The 20,142-nt window shown below is 42.3% G+C and overlaps 1 protein-coding gene across 6 annotated transcripts in view; it reads right to left on the reverse strand.

The window, feature by feature from the left end:
* Positions 1 to 20,142, reverse strand: part of LOC110501882 (methyl-CpG-binding domain protein 5) — a 43,853-nt gene extending 23,711 nt beyond the window's left edge. For all 6 annotated transcript variants that reach the window (XR_016490671.1, XR_016490673.1, XR_016490672.1 and 3 more), the window contains exons 1-2: positions 19,728 to 20,142; positions 7,613 to 8,283 (exon numbers count right to left, since the gene is read on the reverse strand). Coding sequence is in view for 2 of the 6 variants with exons in the window: in XM_021579734.3 (XP_021435409.3) it covers positions 7,613 to 7,722 (110 nt within the window). In the remaining 4 variants the exon portion in view is untranslated. The remainder of the gene's footprint in view (positions 1 to 7,612; positions 8,284 to 19,727) is intronic.

Consider the following 20,142-nt stretch of genomic DNA (forward strand, 5'->3'; position numbering starts at 1 on the left):
ATTGTTGTAATTGTCATTATTACAATTAAATAAAAATACATTTTAAAAACCGGAATCGGCTTCTTTTGGTCCTGCAATAATCAGTATCGGCGTTGAAAAATCATAATCGGTCGACCTCTATTGTCCGTAAACTTGAGTATATTTGCACACCAAAAAAATCATACAATGATGGAAAGACCTGTGTGTTGTCCTTGTTAACGCAAACAGAGAAGAGCTCCAACTTCTTAATCGTAGCCTCAATTTTGTCTCGCACATCGAATATAGTTGCGGAGAGTCTCTGTAATCATAGATCATTCAGGCGAGAGAAAACATCACCCAGATATGATGAGTTTCTCACACGACTGGCCTCATGCAAGCGGTCAGACAAGTGAAAATTATAGTCCGTAAAGAAAACTAAGGTCATCTCTCAATAATAAAAAATAAAAAAACGTCAATACTTTTCCCCTTGATAACCAGCGCACATCTGTATATTGTAACCGCGTTACATGGTCGCTGCCCATATCATTGCATAGTGCAGAAAATACACGGGAGTTCAGGGGCCTTGTTTTAACAAAGTTAACCCTTTTCACTGTAGTGTCCAAAACATCTTTCAAGCTGTCAGGCATTCCCTTGGCAGCAAGAGCCTCTCGGTGGATGCTGCAGTGTACCCAAGTGGCGTCAGGAGCAACTGATTGCACGCACGTTACCACTCGACTACGTCTCACTGTCACGGCCAAAGACCATTTGATGTCACAAAGCTGTCCAGTACTTTAAAAATATCCTCTCCCGTTGTTGGTTTGCAGAAGAGGATGTCTTCCTTAATTGACCCCCCATAAACGTAAGGGACATATACCAGGAGCTGTGCCAGGCCCGCCACGTCTGTTGACTCATCCAGCTGTAACCCATATAATTCACTAGCTTGTATGCGAAGCAGTAATTGTTTCAAAACATCTCCTGCCATGTCACTGATGCGCCGTGAAACAGTGTTGTTTGACGAAGGCATTGTCTATATAGTTTTTTGGGCCATTTCCCCCAGCCATATTCACGGCAGGAGGAAGAATTAAGTCCTCCACAATAGCATTGGGATTGCCTGTCCTAGCCACTCAGTAGCTCACCATATAAGATGCTTCTAGCCCCTTCTTATTAATGGTATCTGTTGCTTTTATACATGTCTTATTACTCGAAAGCCTTAATTCTCACTCAAAAAACTCCCGTGGCTTATTTTTCAAATTGGCATGTTTTGTTTCTAAAATGTCTGCGGAAGAGTGAAGGTTTCATCGAGTTGTGAGATAGTACTTTTGCACATATAACACACTATGGCTGAGGAAAGGCACAAGTCCCAATATAAGTGAAACCCATTTCAATGTAGTTCTCATCATTTTGTTCATAATGCTGCTGTTACTGTCTCTTATGACCGAAAATAACTTCTGGACATCAGAACAGCGATTATTCACCACGAATCGGAAGAAGCTTTATCCTTTAACAAATCCGACGAGAAGGACCTACAGCTCTCCCGGGAACAGGCCCAGATCCCTGTCATTTGCGTGAAGAAAAGACTTAGGAAAAGAGGACGTAGATCGAGCTGCCTTCTGGGAATCCGTAGGCGATCGGGTAAACTCCCACTGCCTTCCGTTCTACTTGCTTACATGCAATCATGGGAAAATAAATTTGATGACCTACGATTACGATTATCCTACCAACGGGACATTAAAAACTGTAATATCTTATGTTTCACAGTCTTGGCTGAAAGACAACAAGGATAATATAGAGCTGGCGGGATTTTGCATGCACCGGCAAAAGAGAGATGCTATGTCTGGTAAGACGAGGGGTGGGGGTGTGTGTATTTTTGTCAATAACAGCTGGTGCGCGATGTCTAATATTAAAGAAGTCTTGAGGTATTGCTCGCCTGAGACAGACCATTTTATGATGAGCTGTAGACCACACTATCTACCAAGAGAGTCATTTATATTATTCGTAGCCGTCTATTTACCACCACAGACCGATGCTGGCATTAAGACCACACTCAACCAACTCTAATGCATACAAAGCTCTCCCCCGCCCAGCATTCAGTCAATCTGACCATAATTATATCCTCCTGATTCCTGCTTATAAGCAAAAATTAAAGCAGGTAGTACCAGTGACTCATTCAATACGGAAGTGGTCAGATGACGCGGATGCTACGCTACAGGACTGTTTTGCAAGCACAGACTGGAATATGTTCTGGGACTCATCTAATCGCTTTGAGGAGTATACCACCTCAGTCATCAGCTTCATCAATAAGTGCATCAACGACATCCCCACAACGACCGTACGTACATATCCCAACAAGAAGCTATGGATGACAGGCAACATCCGCATCGAGCTAAAGGCTAGAGCTGCCGCTTTCAAGGAGCGGGACACTAATCCGGACACGCATAAGAAATCCCGCTATGCCCTCAGACAAACCATCAAACAAGCAAAGCGTCAATACAGGATTAAGATTGAATCCTCCTACCCCGGGATGGATAGAAAACACTCTATAAAGTTTCAAAAACTGTCAAAATATTGTCTGTGAGTATAACAGAACTGATATTGCAGGCGAAACCCTGAGGAAAATCAAACCAGGAAGTGGCTTCTATTTTGAAAACTCCATGTTCCATAGCCTGCCTTTGCTCCATTTAAAGGGATATCAACCAGATTCCTTTTCCTATCACTTCCTCAAGGTGTCAGTCTTTAGACATAGTTTCAGGCTTTAATTTTGAAAAATGAGCGAGAAAGATAACATCGCGTCATTGTATGGCCGGGTGCCAGCAGCGTTTCGCTTTGCGCAACATAGTTTGGGCAGCCATTGCCTTTCTCTCTCCTACTTAAGTCAGCTGCGGTTGATATATTATCGATTATATATTTTAAAAACAACCTGAGGATTGATTATTTAAAAAACGCTTGACATGTTTCTGTGGACATTACGGATACTATTTGGAATGTCTGCATTGTCGTGACTGTTCTTTCCTGTGGATTTCTGAACATAACGTGCCAAACAAACGGAGGTATTTTGGATATTAAAATAATCTTTATGGAAAAAAAGGAACATTTATTGTGTAACTGGGAGTCTTGTGAGTGAAAACATCCGAAGATCAAAAGGTAAAAGATTAATTTGATTGCTTTTCTGATTTTCTTGACCAAACTACTTGATGCTAGGTGTTCATAATGTTTTGCCGAGCGATCGATAAACTTACACAAATGCTTGGATTGCTTTCGCTGTAAAGCACATTTTCAAAATCTGACACGACAGGTGGATTAACAAAAGGCTAAGGTGTGTTTTGCAATATTGCACTTCTGATTTCATGAATAAATATTTTTAGTAATATTATTTGAATGTGGCGCTATGCAATTCAGCGGTTTTTGATGACAATTATCTCGCTAAAGGGATGGGTAGCATCAAGAAGTTGCCAAAACTATAGTTTGTTAAGTCAGTTAGGACATCTACTTTGTGCAAAGACTAAGTTGACTGTGCCTTTAAACAGCTTGGAAAATTCCAGAAAATTATGTCATGGCTTTAGAAGCTTCTGATAGGCTAATTGATATAATTTGAGTCAATTGGAGGTGCACCTGTGGATGTATTTCAAGGTCTACCTTTAAACTCAGTTCCTCTTTGCTTGACATCAATGGAAAATCAAAAGAAATCAGCCAAGACCTCAAAAAAAATGATACACCTCCACAAGTCTGGTTCATCCTTGGGAGCAATTTCCAAATGCCTGAAGGTACCACGTTCATCTGTAAAAACAATAGTACGCAAGTATAAACACCATGGGACCACGCAGCGGTCATAACGCTCAGGAAGGAGACGCGTTCTGTCTCCTAGAGATTAACGTACTTTGGTGAGAAAAGTGCAAATCAATCCCAGAACAACAGCAAAGGACCTTGTGAAGATGCTGGAGGAAACGGGTACAAAAGTATCTATATCCACAGTAAAACAAATCCTATATCAACATAACCTGAAAGTCCGCTCAGCAAGGAAGAAGCCACTGCTCCAAAACCGCCATAAAAAAAGCCAAACTACGGTTTGCAACTGCACATGGGGACAAAGATCGTACTTTTTGGAGAAATGTCCTCTGGTCTGATGAAACAGAACTGTTTGGCCATAATGGCCATCGTTATGTTTGGAGGACAAAGGGGGAGGCTTGCAAGCCGAAGAACACTAGCCCAACCGTGAAGCACGGGGGTGGCAGCATCATGTTGTGGGGATGCTTTACTGCAGGATGGACTGGTGCACTTCATAAAATAGATGGCATTATGAGGCAGGAAAATTATGTGGATATATTGAAACAACATCTCAAGACATCAGTCAGGAAGTTAAAGCTAGGTCGCAAATGGGTCTTCCTAATGGACAATGACCCCAAGCATACTTCCAAAGTTGTGGCAAAATGGCTTAAGGACAACAAAGTTAAGGTATTGGAGTGGCCATCGCAAAGCCCCGACCTCAATCCCATAGAAAATTTGTGGGAAGAACTGAAAAAGTGTGCGCGAGCAAGGAGGCCAACAAACCTGACTCAGTTACACCAGCTCTGTCAGGAGGAATGGGCCCAAATTCACCCAAATGATTGTGGGAAGCTTGTGGAAGGCTACCCAAGTTAAACAATTTAAAGGCAATGCTACCAAATACTAATTGAGTGTATGTAAACTTGTGACCCACTTGGAATGTGATGAAATAAATTAAAACTGAAATAAATTAATATTATTCTGACATTTCACATTCTTATAATAAAGTGGTGATCCTAATTGACCTAAACACCGGGATTTTTACTAGGATTAAATGTCAGGAATTGTGAAAAACTGAGTTTAAATGTATTTGGCTAAGGTGTATGTAAACCTCCGACTTCAACTGTACATGTTTCAAGCAGACCACCATAGTCCCTGTGCCCAAGGAAGCGAAGGTAACCTGCCTAAATCATTACATACCCGTAGCACTTACGTCGGTAGCCATGAAGTGCTTTGAAACAGGGCTGTAGTGGAGCGGGTCGAGAGTTTCAAGTTCCTTGATGTCCACATCACCAACAAACTATCATGGTCCAAACACACCAAGACAGTCGTGAAGAGGGCACGACAAGTTTATTCCCCCTCAGGACACTGAAAAGATTTGGGTCCTCAGATCCTCAAAAGGTTTTACAGCTGCACCATCGAGAGCATCCTGACCGGTTGCATCACCGCCTGGTATGGCAACTGCTCGGCATCTGACCTTAAGGCGCTACAGAGGGTAGTGTGTACGGCCCAGTACATCACTGGGGCCAAGCTTCCTGCCATCCAGGACCTATATAATAGGCGGTGTCAGAGGAAAGCCCATAAAATTGTCAGAGACTCCAGTCACCAAAGTCAAAGACTTTCTCTGCTACCGTACAGCAAGCAGTACCAGAGCCCCAAATCTAGGACCAAAAGGCTCCTTAACAGCTTCTACCCCACCAAGCCATAAGACTGCTGAACAATTAATCAAATAGCCACCGGACTATTACCCTCTCCATTTGTTTTGTACGACTGTTGCTACTCACTGTTTATTATCTATGCAGTCACTTCACCCCCCTACATGTACAAATTACCTCAACTAACCTGTACCCCCGCACACTGACACGGTCCCAGTAACCCCTGTATATAGCCTCGTTAATGTTATTTTTATTACATTTTTTTACTTTATTTGCTAAATATTTTTCTTAGCTCTTCTTGAACTGCACTGTTGTATTCGGCGCATGTGACAGAGTTTGATTTTGATATTTCCACCTTATTCCCATATTGTCCTGGACTTCTTGTACTTGTTCCTTTCCTCAGCAGTAGCCTCCGGGTTGTGATCGGCAGCCCTGTGCGCTAGCTTAGCGCCATCCTCAGTGTTAATTAATAATTGGGGAAGCAGAACATCTGCACTGTGGGGACAATGTCGCTGATGCATTTCCTAACGAAGCCAATAACGGAGGTGGTTCGCTCGATGTTATCGGCGGATTCTCAAAACATATTCCAAGCAGCGCTAGCAAAGCAGTCCTGTAGCAAAAATATCGGAGTCTGGTGAGCTTCTGCTTATAAACAGTAAACAGGAGTACAGAGTCATGATCTGATTCGCCAAATGGTGAATGAGGGAGGGCCTTGTATGCATGCATGGGGGTCGAATAACAGTGGTCTAGGAATTTATCACCCCTAGTCAGAAAGGAGACATGTTGATGGAAGTTGGGCATCGCGTGTCTTAACGTGGAATTTAAAAAAATCACCAGCAACCAGAAAAACAGCATCCACATACAAGTTTTCCTGCTTGTTTATAGCCTGTACAGTTTGTTAAGTACCAGCTTGCTGTGTGTGTGTGGTGTGTGTGTGTGTAAACTAGTTTGTTAAGTGCCAGCTTAACATACCCAATGAACAAATAAGACAACTTTGGATTTCACCCCATCTCCAAATCATATGGTTTTGACTGTTTTCAAGTTTTACAGAGTGAACTTCTCCTCTCACTTTGGCCACGCAGCACACCCAACAAAGGTGATTGCTGTCCTCGTTATAAAATTATCACCCTTTTCCTGTATATCGAAAAATGACCATATAGACATTTATTAAAGCCTGAACCTGAACAATCAAAATAAATCGTTTTGTAGGTCCCATTCAGCAGGTAGCCTACAGCAAGATGAGTGTTGTCTCCGGTAACTTTCTATTATTCCTGTAAAACACAATTTTCAATAGTGCATAATTACACAGGCTTTATTAGTTGAGTGACAACCTAATATCGCGCAAGCAATTTTAGCATTTGAATGCTGAAGATGCCCGCAGAATAGACGTGCAAGATTAGGAACATGCCGCCTACCTTGCGAAGCTGGGCACATTGTGTAGTTTGTTTAGGCTACTGATATTCCCTGGGGTTGTTCGGCATGCACGATGACTTGTTTATCAATGACTGTCAACACAGTTACAGTTCGACACTGGAGGGAAGGACGCATCAGTTGTGACAAAATATGGGGTCTTTTTGGAAGGTAGAAAGTACAAATGGGAGCAAAACATTTGAGTAAATCAGAGGTTCGTAACGTTTGAATAGATTTTCTGACAGATGCTACATTTGGATCGGTTTGGGTTCCGCGGACTGATCATAACTTATTTTATTTATTTATTGAACTAGGCAAGTCAGTTAAGAACAAATTCTTATTTACAACGACGGCCTACCCCGGCCAAACCCTAACGACGCTGGGCCAATTGTGCGCCGCCCTATGGGACTCCCAATCACGGCCGGTTGTGACACAGCCTGGAATCGATCCAGGGTCTGTAGTGACGCCTCTAGCACTGATATGCAGTGCCTTAGACCGTTGCGTCACTCGGGAGACAAAAAAACACTTAAACATGTCAAATAGGGGACCGATGCGTATCAGTGAATCGTTACATCCCTAATGACAAGCATCTCTGAGAATATAAAACAAAAGGACAATTGAAAGGGTGTAGTGGGCCTAATATGCAAATAAAAGTTTTATTTTTATTTTTTATCCTGTATGAAGGAACCTGTTCAACAAACACATTTCAAATGGTTACAGACAAGTTACATGAAAATCTTCCTGTAGAATGAAAGAAGTCATTAGCCTAAATTCTGATTGGGCAGAGGTTGGCCCCAGGTTAGTTTAAATACAGGTAGAGTAGGTCTTACCTTATGTAGACAACCCCGCTGTGGGTGATCCTCCGCTGCCAACCTATAGGGACTTCAGCCGGGGGCTTCCCCTCGGAACGCAGACCTTCATACTTCTTTGTTCTGTTCATTGTCCACTCCTTAAGTCCGCACAACTACACCCGTGCGATGTGAGATATCACAAGTCTGTCAGAGAGCTCAGACTAGTGTGCATCATCCTGGGGTCTCTCAGGAGTGAACTGACCAAGCAAGATGTGCTACAACTGCCAATCCCACCGTTGCCTGCCTCTTCTGGGACAGATTCACTCTGGAACCAGACCTTTGAGGCCCTTTGTCCCCATCCTGTTTAATGTCGTCATGTTTAAAATCACCATTTTCATCCATGTTTTTGTGAAGAGGCCATGGTAGCAGTGGGAGAACCTGCCGACATTGACATGGGTGACCTTAAGGGAACTTGAAGTAGAGCTGCCCAGGCGACCTCTCTCACAGACCAATGTTTTCACTTTCAGTTCACAGAAGCTGATATCGGACAAATCTGGATGGATCTGGTGATCAATGGTGATTAAGTGAGCTCTGGCTGGTACTAACTGCCACTGGCACCTTAAAACTCCTCATGTTGCAGGTTATGTCAGCGTTACATCATCCCAGAGAGGATAATGGATTAAAGCAGCCACTGTCCCATACATTCCAACCTGTAAAACAAGTAAAAATGAACACCGTCAAATTTACGACAAAAAGCTTTTAGGAATATATTTTATAGTCTAAATATATTTATAGTCTAAATACTCTCAATGAGTAGGAGGAGCTCATTGAGAATAATATTTCTAAATATTTCCCACACAAGATAGGCTTTGCAGAACTTTTACATAACCCAAAATAATGTTAAATCCATTGTGCACGTTTAAAAAATATATCGTTTTTCCTCTAAGAAAAAAATTGCTCTTCAATGTAATTAGGACTAGTTGTAGAAGTCACTAGCGGTAGTTAGCTGTATTAGGCTATATGCAGAGTGAATGGTCACAAAATCATGATGGATTGGATGCCATTGTTCCAGGCACTGACGTGACTCTGAATACTGCTAAGGCTTAATGTTACCAAGTCGTCACAGCAATGGGCCAGTCTACCTACCTCCCATCCCCCTTTTTAATCAAGCCCTTCTCTGGCCAATACCTTAAGAGATCAGTTGTGGCAATAGGATGGGAATATTCCACAGCCATTTCTAGGTGGGTGGATTTGGAGGACAAATATATTAGACATGATTAGCTATATTTTCATTTTTGTTGTTTAATTTTAACAAAAGTCTTGCATTTTGTCATCTGAATGGTCAAATCTGTCTCCATCTCTTGTGAATTCTCTTGCTGAAATAGTGGGGGTGTAAAGGTGACAGTTGGCCTCCCAGGGGCTGAAACACTCGATAGCCCTGTGTGTCTCCTGGGCTGTGAGGTGCTCGTCTTCACCGACAGGCCTGTCAGACCGACAACTTATCTGTAACTCTAGGGTGAAAAAAACAGCAGCACTTTGATATTGCATTACAGAGTGTGAATCACGCTCGCTGTGCATTTTCTGTGACGGATGACTCATCCACACAGCCGAGCGTGTATAGAAAACGCTGGTAATTAAAGCAAGGGTGCCTTCCTTCGCCTAGATACCAATACAAAATGGCTTGGTATTAAATCAGAGCGCACACACACACACACACCATGATTGAGAGCAGTGGTAGTGCAACTGTCACAGACACCCTTGGGATATGTCTGAAAGAGGACAAACAGAACAGCAAAGGCCAATATTCAAATCTGATTGTTAGCCCACCATCATCGTGCCATCCTTTATTTTCATAGTTGACTGAAAGCATGCACAATGTCAAAATAATCACAAATATGGACTGTAAGAACAAAACAAAAATCGAAGGTGTGCAATTCGAGGCTCTATCGTGTTTTACCCTCCACAGCATGTGTGCCTAAAAGCCAGGCACATTTGTAGAGCATGATAGGCTACTAGACCCTCCCACGTGTGATAAATCAGCCATAAAACACTGCATGGCTCGCCACTGTTCCGCCACCGCTCTATAGCTTGGAGGGAAACAGAGCGAGTTGAAAAATAGGCCAGGCTCTCTTGGATGCAAGGTAGCTGTCGCAAAAGGGGGGACGGGGACGGGGACGGGGGGGGGGGGGACGGGGACTTCAGTGTTAGATTCAACAGCTTCAAATATTTTGGCAGTGTGGAGTTCCAGGAACACAGTATCTCTACTTGTGATATCGTGAACAAACAATCCAACTCCACGCCAGATGAGAAAAAAAGAAGAAGAATATTGACCCAGTGTATTAGAACGACATGTAAATGAAGCTTAAGTACCCATACAGCACAATAAAACATATATTCCCTGGATAATAAAATGGAAATAAGGCACACTGGGCCTTAGCGCTGGGCAATATGGCCAATATATCATATCACACTATTTTTGTCATTGACGGTATGAAGCTATTTGACGTTTCAAATTCATTCTAAGAGGTTTTAAAATGGGGCTTTCTCCATTCTGATTGCTTTATACTGTTCAAACAAACAACCACCAAAAATAGTAAGACATTGCTGAAAGTGAAGTAGTCTTATTTGTAGAACAACGAAATACTAATTTTGTAGCCTCAAACTCGGGTACTCGATCAATGGTTGCTATTTCTGTAGTTATTTGTTCAATTCCAGCCTTCGCCTTCCATATTTTTCTTCAATTTCTTAAATTTCCTGCACAAATTTGTTATAATTTAAACACTGTCAAGTGCATTTTGTCTTAGTATGCCTCTATAAAATAAAGAATATTAGAATATTATCACCATCATCATCTTTGACCGCGTACTTTCGGGTTAATTTGCAGATCTTAATAAAAGGGCTGTCGGACGATTTCTGAGGGTCTCTACTCTGAAGTTGTTGACTAGTTGTGCTAGCATTCAGCTAGCAGTTCTCAGCTGTAGCAGTTTTGTACTGCTGATAAAAACGGATTACTGCAAGAACTACAGAATAATTTAATTAAACAAAATTATGTTAGAATGTAAAGTAATACCAATACCGGTATAGTAAAATGCAGTATACTTTTTGTTTTTTTTACCTTTATTTAACTAGGCAAGTCAGTTAAGAACAAATTCTTATTTTCAATGACGGCCTAGGAACAGTGGATTAACTGCCTGTTCAGGGGCAGAACAACAGATTTGTACCTTGTCAGCTCGGGGGTTTGAACTTGCAACCTTCCCGGTTTCTAGTCCAACGCTCTAACCACTAGGTAGCACACTAGCGATGTAACGATTAAAATGTTTAAGACGCAAGTGCATAGATCCGAGGAACCCAAACCGATCCAAATGTTACAAAATCACCGATTCACTAAAATGTTTTTGCTCAAATTACTTTCTACCTTCCAAAAATATCTCATCAATACCTCTTTTGTGATAACTGATGGGTCCTCTCCTTTAGTCTTGAACTAAGCAAGTACCTGTGTTGATAGTCATTGATATATAAGTAATTGTGCATGCCGAACAACCCCAGGGAATATCAGTAGCTTAAACAAGCTGCACAATGAGCCCAGCTTCGCAAGATAGGCGGCATGTTCCTAATCTTGCACATCGATTCTTTAGCATTTGAATGCTGAAATGGCTTACACGATATTAGGCGTTAATCAGTTGAGTGACAACATACAGTGGGGCAAAAAAGTATTTAGTCAGCCACCAATTGTGCAAGTTCTCCCACTTAAAAAGATGAGAGAGGCCTGTAATTTTCATCATAGGTACACTTCAACTATGACAGACAAAATGAGGGGAAATAAAATAGAAAATCACATTGTAGGATTTTTTATGAATATATTTGCAAAAGATGGTGGAAAATAAGTATTTGGTCAATAACAAACGTTTCTCAATACTTTGTTATATACTCTGTTGGCAATGACATAGGTCAAACCTTTTCTGTAAGTCTTCACAAGGTTTTCACACACTGTTGCTGGTATTTTGGCCCATTCCTCCATGCAGATCTCCTCTAGAGCAGTGATGTTTTGGGGCTGTTGCAACACAGACTTTCAACTTCCTCTAAATATTTTCTATGGGGTTGAGATTTGGAGACTGGCTAGGCCACTCCAGGACCTTGAAATGCTTCTTACGAAGCCACTCCGTTGCCCGGGCGGTGTGTTTAGGATCATTGTCATGCTGAAAGACCCAGCCACGTTTCATCTTCAATGCCCTTGCTGATGGAAGGAGATTTTGACTCAAAATCTCACGATACATGGCCCCATTCATTCTTTCCTTTACATGGATCAGTCATCCTGTTCCCTTTGCAGAAAAACAGCCCCAAAGCATGATGTTTCCACCCCCATGCTTCACAGTAGGTATGGTGTTCTTTGGATGCAACTCAGCATTCTTTGTCCTCCAAACACGACGAGTTGAGTTTTTACCAAAAAGTTATATTTTGGTTTCATCTGACCATATGACCATATGGACATGTACTGGCTTAAGCAGGGGGACACGTCTGGCACTGCAGGATTTGAGTCCCTGGCGGTGTAGTGTGTTACTGATGGTAGGCTTTGTTACTTTGGTCCCAGCTCTCTGCAGGTCATTCACTAGGTCCACCCGTGTGGTTCTGGGATTTTAGCTCGCCGTTTTGTGATCATTTTGACCCCACGGGGTGAGATCTTGCATGGAGCCCCAGATCGAGGGAGATTATCAGTGGTCTTGTATGTTTTCCATTTCCTAATAATTGCTCCCACAGTTGATTTCTTCAAACCAAGCTGCTTACCTATTGCAGATTCAGTCTTCCCAGCCTGGTGCAGGTCTACAATTTTGTTTCTGGTGTCCTTTGACAGATCTTTGGTCTTGGCCATAGTGGAGTTTGGAGTGTGACTGAGGTTGTGGACAGGGAACTTGTTATCAGTATAAAAGACACAACAGGTGTCATTAATACAGGTCACGAGTGGAGGACAGAGGAGCCTCTTAAAGAAGAAGTTACAGGTCTGTGAGAGCCAGAAATCTTGCTTGTTTGTAGGTGACCAAAAACGTATTTTCCACCATAATTTGCAAATAAATTCATTAAAAAAAATCCTACAATGTGATTTTCAGGATTTTTTTCCCTCATTTTGTCTGTCATAGTTGAAGTGTACCTATGATGAAAATGACAGGCCTCTCTCATCTTTTTAAGTGGGAGAACTTGCACAATTGGTGGCTGACTAAATACTTTTTTTGCCCCCACTGTATGTAATTTGCTAGATTATTGTTATCCATGCACTATTGAAAATGGTGTTTTACAGGAATAAACGAAAGTTACCGGAGACAACGCTCATCTGGCTATAGACCTACCTGCTAAATGGGGCTTACAATAGATTCTATTTTGATTGTTCAGGTTCACCATCAGCAACTTTCCACATTTTGTAATGTTACAGCCTTATTCTAAAACATATTAATATGTTTTGCACTCAGCAAGCTACACACACACACACACACAATACCCCATAATGACAAATTGAAAACAGGCTTTTAGAAATGTATTAAAAATATATTTTAAAAACTGAAATACCTCATCTACATAAGTATTCAGACCATTTGTTAAAAGACTCTAAATTGTGCTCAAGTGCATCCTGTTTCCATTGATCATCGTTGAAATGTTTCTACAACTTGGGAGTCCACCTGTGGTAAATTAAATTGATTGGACACGATTTGGAAAGGCACACACCTGTCTATATAAGGTCCCACAGTTGACAGTGCACGTCAGAGCAAAAACCAAGCCATGAGATCGGAGGAATTTCCCGTAGAGCTCCGAGACAGGATTGTGTCGAGTCATAGATCTGGGGGGGAGAATGTCTGCAGCATTGACGGTCACAGAAATGCAATATTGAAGGGTCCCCAGGAACATCATTCTTCAATAATTCTTAAATGGAAGAAGTTTGGAACCACCAATACTACTCTTTCTAGAGCTGGCCAATCGGCCAAACTGAGCAATCAGGGGAGAAATGCCTTGGTCAGGAAGGTGACCAAGAACCAGATGGGCACTGACAGAGCTCCAGAGTTCCTCTGTGGTGCTGTGAGAAGCTTCCAGAAGGACAATCATCTCTGCAGCATTGCACCAATCAGGCCTTTACGGTAGAGTGGCCAGACGGAAGCCCGGTGGTGGCAGCATCATGCTGTGTGGATGATTTTCAGCGACAGGAACTGAGGGTCTAGTCAGGATCGAGGGAAAGGTGAACAGAGAAAAGTACAGAGATCCTTAATGAAGAACGTACTGGACCTCAGACTGGGGCAAAGGTTCACCTTCCAACAGGACAACAACCCTAAACACACAGCCAAGACAACACAGGAGTGGCTTCGGGACAAGTCTCTGAATGTCCTTGAGTGGACCAGCCAGAGCCCAGACGTGAACCTGGTCGAACATCTCTGGCGATACCTGAAAATAGCTGTGCAGCAACGCTCCCCATCCAACCTGACAGAGGTTGAGATGATCTGCAGAGAATAATGGGAGAAACTCCCCTAATACAGGTGTGCCAAGCTTGTAGTGTCATACCCAAGAAGACTCAAGGCCTTAATCGCTGCCAAAGGTGCTTCAACAAAATACTGGGTAAAGGGTCTGAATACTTATGTAAAATGTGATATTTACATATTTTTTTTTTTACTTCTTATAAATTTGCAAAAATGTATAAAGACCTGTTTTTGCTTTGTCATCATGGGGTATTGTGTGTAGATTAAATAGTTCCCCCCCTCAATCAATTTTAGAATAAGGCTGTAACGTAAAAATGTGGAAAAAGTCAAGGGGGCTGAATAAATTCCCGAATGCACTGTATTGGCTATCTAATAGTGGTAGTGAGGTGGTAGATGCCTAGTCTCACTTACGACTCAGCTCAGGTTAGGGCTGGGCATGGTCTAAAAATGATCACTTGGATTGTGTATGCGAGCCATTCAGAGGGTGGACATCCAGCCAACTTCACACAACTGTGGGAAGAATTAGAGTCAACATGGGCCAGCATCTCTGTTGAACAATTGACACCTTGTAGAGTCCATGCCCCAAGGCTGTTATGAGGGCAAAAGGGAGTGCAACTCAATATTTGGAAGATGTTCCTAATGTTTTGTGCACTCAGTGTATAGTTCCAGTGTGTATTAGATAGAACGTTGCAGCCGTGCCCGTGGGGAAAACAACTTGTAGTTACCTAGGTTACCCCACCAGCTCACAGCAAAAACGTGACCTTTTTCAAAATGCAATATTCTTGTTGTCTGCCTGTTTTAGTCAATTACAAAATGACATTCAATAAAGAGACGTGTGTGTGTGTGTGTGATATATATATATATATATACACACACACACACACACTGCTCAAAAAAATAAAGGGAACACTTAACACAATGTAACTCGAAGTCAATCACACTTCTGTGAAATGAAACTGTTCACTTAGGAAGCAACACTGATTGACAATAAATTTCACATGCTGTTGTGCAAATGGAATAGACTACAGGTCTTTGTGCAAGGAGGAGCAGGAGGAGCACTGCCAGAGCCCTGCAAAATGACCTCCAGCAGGCCACAAATGTGCATGTGTCTGCTCAAACGGTCAGAAACAGACTCCATGAGGGTGGTATGAGGGCCCGACGTCCACAGGTGGGACACCTGTGCAGGACGTTTGGCATTTGCCAGAGAACACCAAGATTGGCAAATTCGCCACTGGCGCCCTGTGCTCTTCACAGATGAAAGCAGGTTCATACAGAGCACATGTGACAGACGTGACAGAGTCTGGAGACGCCGTGGAGAACGTTATGCTGCCAGCAACATCCTCCAGCATGACCGGTTAGGCGGTGGGTCAGTCATGGTGTGGGGTGGCATTTCTTTGGGGGGCCGCAGAGCCCTCCATGTGCTCGCCAGAGGTAGCCTGACTGCCATTAGGTACCGCGATGAGATCCTCAGACCCCTTGTGAGACCATATGCTGGTGCGGTTGGCCCTGGGTTCCTCCTAATGCAAACAATGCTAGACCTCATGTGGCTGGAGTGTGTCAGCAGTTCCTGCAAGAGGAAGGCATTGATGCTATGGACTGGCCGGCCCCAATTGAGCACATCTGGGACCTCATGTATCGCTCCATCCACCAACGCCACGTTGCACCACAGACTGTCCAGGAGTTGGCGGATGCTTTAGTCCAGGTCTGGGAGGATATCCCTCAGGAGACCATCCACCACCTCATCAGGAGCATGCCCAGGCGTTGTAGGGAGGTCAGAGGCACGTGGAGGCCACACACACTACTGAGCCTCATTTTGACTTGTTTTAAGGACATTACATCAAAGTTGGATCAGCCTGTAGTGTGGTTTTCCACTTTAATTTTGAGTGTGACTCCAAATCCAGACCTCCATGAGTTGATACATTTGATTTCCATTGATAATTTGTGTGATTTTGTTGTCAGCACAGTCAACTATGTAAAGAAAAAAGTATTTAATAAGAATATTTCATTCATTCAGATCTAGGATGTGTGATTTTAGTGTTCCCTTTATTTTTTTGAGCAGTGTAATATATATATATATATATATATATATATATACACACAGTGCCTTGCGAAAGTATTCGCCCCCCTTGAACTTTGCGACCCTTTGTAGCGCCACCTTTTGCTGCGATTACAGCTGTAAGTCGCTTGGGGTATGTCTCTATCAGTTTTGCACAGCGAGAGACTGACATTTTTTCCCATTCCTCCTTTCAAAACAGCTCGAGCTCAGTGAGGTTGGATGGAGAGCATTTGTGAACAGCAGTTGTCAGTTCTTTCCACAGATTCTCGATTGGATTCAGGTCTGGACTTTGACTTGGCCATTCTAACACCTGGATATGTTTATTTTTGAACCATTCCATTGTAGATTTTGCTTTATGTTTTGGATCATTGTCTTGTTGGAAGACAAATCTCCGTCCCAGTCTCAGGTCTTTTGCAGACTCCATCAGGTTTTCTTCCAGAATGGTCCTGTATTTGGCTCCATCCATCTTCCCATCAATTTTAACCATCTTCCCTGTCCCTGCTGAAGAAAAGCAGGCCCAAACCATGATGCTGCCACCACCATGTTTGACAGTGGGGATGGTGTGTTCAGCTGTGTTGCTTTTACGCCAAACATAACGTTTTGCATTGTTGCCAAAAAGTTCCATTTTGGTTTCATCTGACCAGAGCACCTTCTTCCACATGTTTGGTGTGTCTCCCAGGTGGCTTGTGGCAAACTTTAAACAACACTTTTTATGGATATCTTTAAGAAATGGCTTTCTTCTTGCCACTCTTCCATAAAGGCCAGATTTGTGCAATATACGACTGATTGTTGTCCTATGGACAGAGTCTCCCACCTCAGCTGTAGATCTCTGCAGTTCATCCAGAGTGATCATGGGCCTCTTGGCTGCATCTCTGATCAGTCTTCTCCTTGTATGAGCTGAAAGTTTAGAGGGACGGCCAGGTCTTGGTAGATTTGCAGTGGTCTGATACTCCTTCCATTTCAATATTATCGCTTGCACAGTGCTCCTTGGGATGTTTAAAGCTTGGGAAATCTTTTTGTATCCAAATCCGGCTTTAAACTTCTTCACAACAGTATCTCGGACCTGCCTGGTGTGTTCCTTGTTCTTCATGATTCTCTCTGCGCTTTTAACGGACCTCTGAGACTATCACAGTGCAGGTGCATTTATACGGAGACTTGATTACACACAGGTGGATTGTATTTATCATCATTAGTCATTTAGGTCAACATTGGATCATTCAGAGATCCTCACTGAACTTCTGGAGAGAGTTTGCTGCACTGAAAGTAAAGGGGCTGAATAATTTTGCACGCCCAATTTTTCAGTTTTTGATTTGTTAAAAAAAGTTTGAAATATCCAATAAATGTCGTTCCACTTCATGATTGTGTCCCACTTGTTGTTGATTCTTCACAAAAAAATACAGTTTTATATCTTTATGTTTGAAGCCTGAAATTGACAATAGTGGACTCTTTTACAATGAGGGTCAATGGGAAAACGTTTCCCCCCAATTTGTGGGTGTGGTCGAGGACAACTCATTATTATGTAAATATAAACTCGGAGTATAGAAGAACCCTCCTTGCGTCTCAGCCATGAAGGATTCTCCCATAAATTGAATTGATTTTCCTGTGATGTTCTGTAATTGGATAGGACTGCACATCCATAAATATGGGATTTATGAAATACGGGAAGTAATGAGTGGTCCGGCGGGATGTAAACTCAGCAAAAAAAGAAATGTCCTCTCACTGTCAACTGCGTTTATTTTTTTATGTGTAAATCCCCTTTACATGCTGACCACACCGCCCGCATTGCGTGCACGAGCATTGCAAAAATAAACGTATTATTCAATAACTTCATCTGAACTGCTCGGCTACGAGCTTCTGCATAACCATCAAGCATTTTAGATGCTTGATGCACTGCAAGTCCCACCTCTCCCATCTCATTGTTTTACTTTTTTTTTTTTTAAACTAGGCATGTCAGTTAAGCACAAATTCTTATTTACAATGACGGCCTAGGAACAGTGGGTTAACTGCCTTATTCAGGGGCAGAACGGCAGATTTTTACCTTGTCAGCTCGGGGATTTGATCTAGCAGCCATTCAGTTACTGGCCCAATGCTCTATCCACTAAGCTACCTGCATATAACCATGTGAGTGATTGAAGGGTGAAGCTGGGCCACACGTCCAGTCCATTTGTTGGTGGTAATGCACCTTAAAGTTGGTTGCCAAATGCCATATAAAATCCACAGAATAAGAAGAATGAACAAGGAGAAAAATTAACTAGGATTCCCCTTTTTATCTGTGGATTAATTGTCAGAGTAGAGCGCAAACGATTTTGTATGACTCAACATGGGGTCAAAAGTCTATAAAGATCCAGCTAATCCAGTCGGTTTTTATATTTTAACATGGATGTCATGAAAGCTTTTGGTAAGGATAGACAAAATCAACACGGGCATGATGGCGCACACAGACGCATGACGGGGAGCAGGTTTGGTCAGCATGTTACACACAGGTGTTCAGGGCAGGCTACATAGCCAATTAGCACAGGTGGCCGCCTATGTCTTCCCTTGTGGGGACATTAACCCTATGAAAGGTGTAGTCATTTAACCTTCTGTTTTTTTTATTATTTTTGGCTGATATCAAAGATATGTTCCTTATGTTTCCAAAAACGGGTGCAAGCGTCACGCTCTTAACACAACTCCCCTGATCAGAAGATACTATTGTCAATTAGGCGCCAAAGCAGTTGGCTTTCATGAATGGGGGAGCAACAGACCAGACACTAATATATAACATTACTTACAACTGAAATGGAAAGGAAAACCACAGGAAACAAATTTTTTGTCCATACCTTAAGGTTTTGACAGTGGAGCAATACTCTATTCTCTCTCACAAATTAATATCTACTAAGATGTCATTCTCTGTCCTATGGGATGTTTGCTGGTGGCCAATGCAGAGGGTCTGATTAACATTGCAAACAGACCAGATTGCTGAACAGGCATCTAAACCCATACGAACATCTGCAAAACTAATATTCTGGTATTAGGCATTATAGTACAATTTTTTTTAAATAATAATACTGTTACGGATTGCCATCACTATCCACTATATAGGATGGAACCAATTAGGCCAGGTGCATTATTACTGTGCCATAGCCGCACTCCTCTGAATACGGCAGAAGTAGTTAACGTTACATATTGATGACATTATGTCGTGTGCGCGTGAGGTAGACAGCACGCGCACTATTTTGAAAACCATGCACGTTGTCGGGTGCTGATTTGACTGGCAAAATAATCTGCGTAGATCACTAACTGTTAGGGTAAATAACTTTCTTGCTAACTAGAAAGTATGTAAATTGCAGCTGATAATTGGCCTCTAGGGATAGCATGCTATCTAGCTGGCTACATAGCCTTACTTAAGCTTCCTACTGGTGGCTAGTTACGCGTACGAGCCTGCTGCTATTGACGATGCCATAACAAACACAGCAAGAGCAATTTCACAGCCAAGCGACACGGATGGTGAAGATAGCTACAACAGTAGTCCTGTATGATAAAATAATATCTAATTTTATTTTACACAGAATTTGTTGTTACTAGTCGCTAGCTAGCTATTTAGCTAGCCAGCTAGAGTTGCCTATAAATGTTTTCTTAAATGTGTAAACTAATATAGCACTCTTACCTTTATAGCTTCCCATTTCAGAAGACAAAAAACACGACACGGAGAATTTAGTTCAATAACAACATGAACCGAAGCCCTTCTTTGCAGAAATGTCAGTCGAGCCAGGGCCAAAATTGAGACAGACACCAGGCTGTCTGTTGCTGAGAGGCTTGAGAGTCAGAAATAAGGTTTAGCATATCCAAAATACCATGCCCTCCATTTCAACAGTTCACATTTTGCTTTTCAGGATTATATGTAGAGAAATGTGAAAAAATAAAAAAGAAGAAGAGGTTCAGGTTGGCTTTTCCTTTGAAAAATCTACATTAAAGCGCTCCCACGTACAAGTGCCACTGCTAGATTTCTCTCGAGCTTGTTGGGAATAGAAAGATGGGAGAGATGGATTGCGCATGCGCCACAGCTGGAGCCTGGAAAATCT

The sequence above is a fragment of the Oncorhynchus mykiss genome, chromosome 22, assembly GCF_057628025.1.
Source record: "Oncorhynchus mykiss isolate SJ-2025 chromosome 22, ASM5762802v1, whole genome shotgun sequence".
NCBI lineage: Eukaryota > Metazoa > Chordata > Actinopteri > Salmoniformes > Salmonidae > Oncorhynchus > Oncorhynchus mykiss.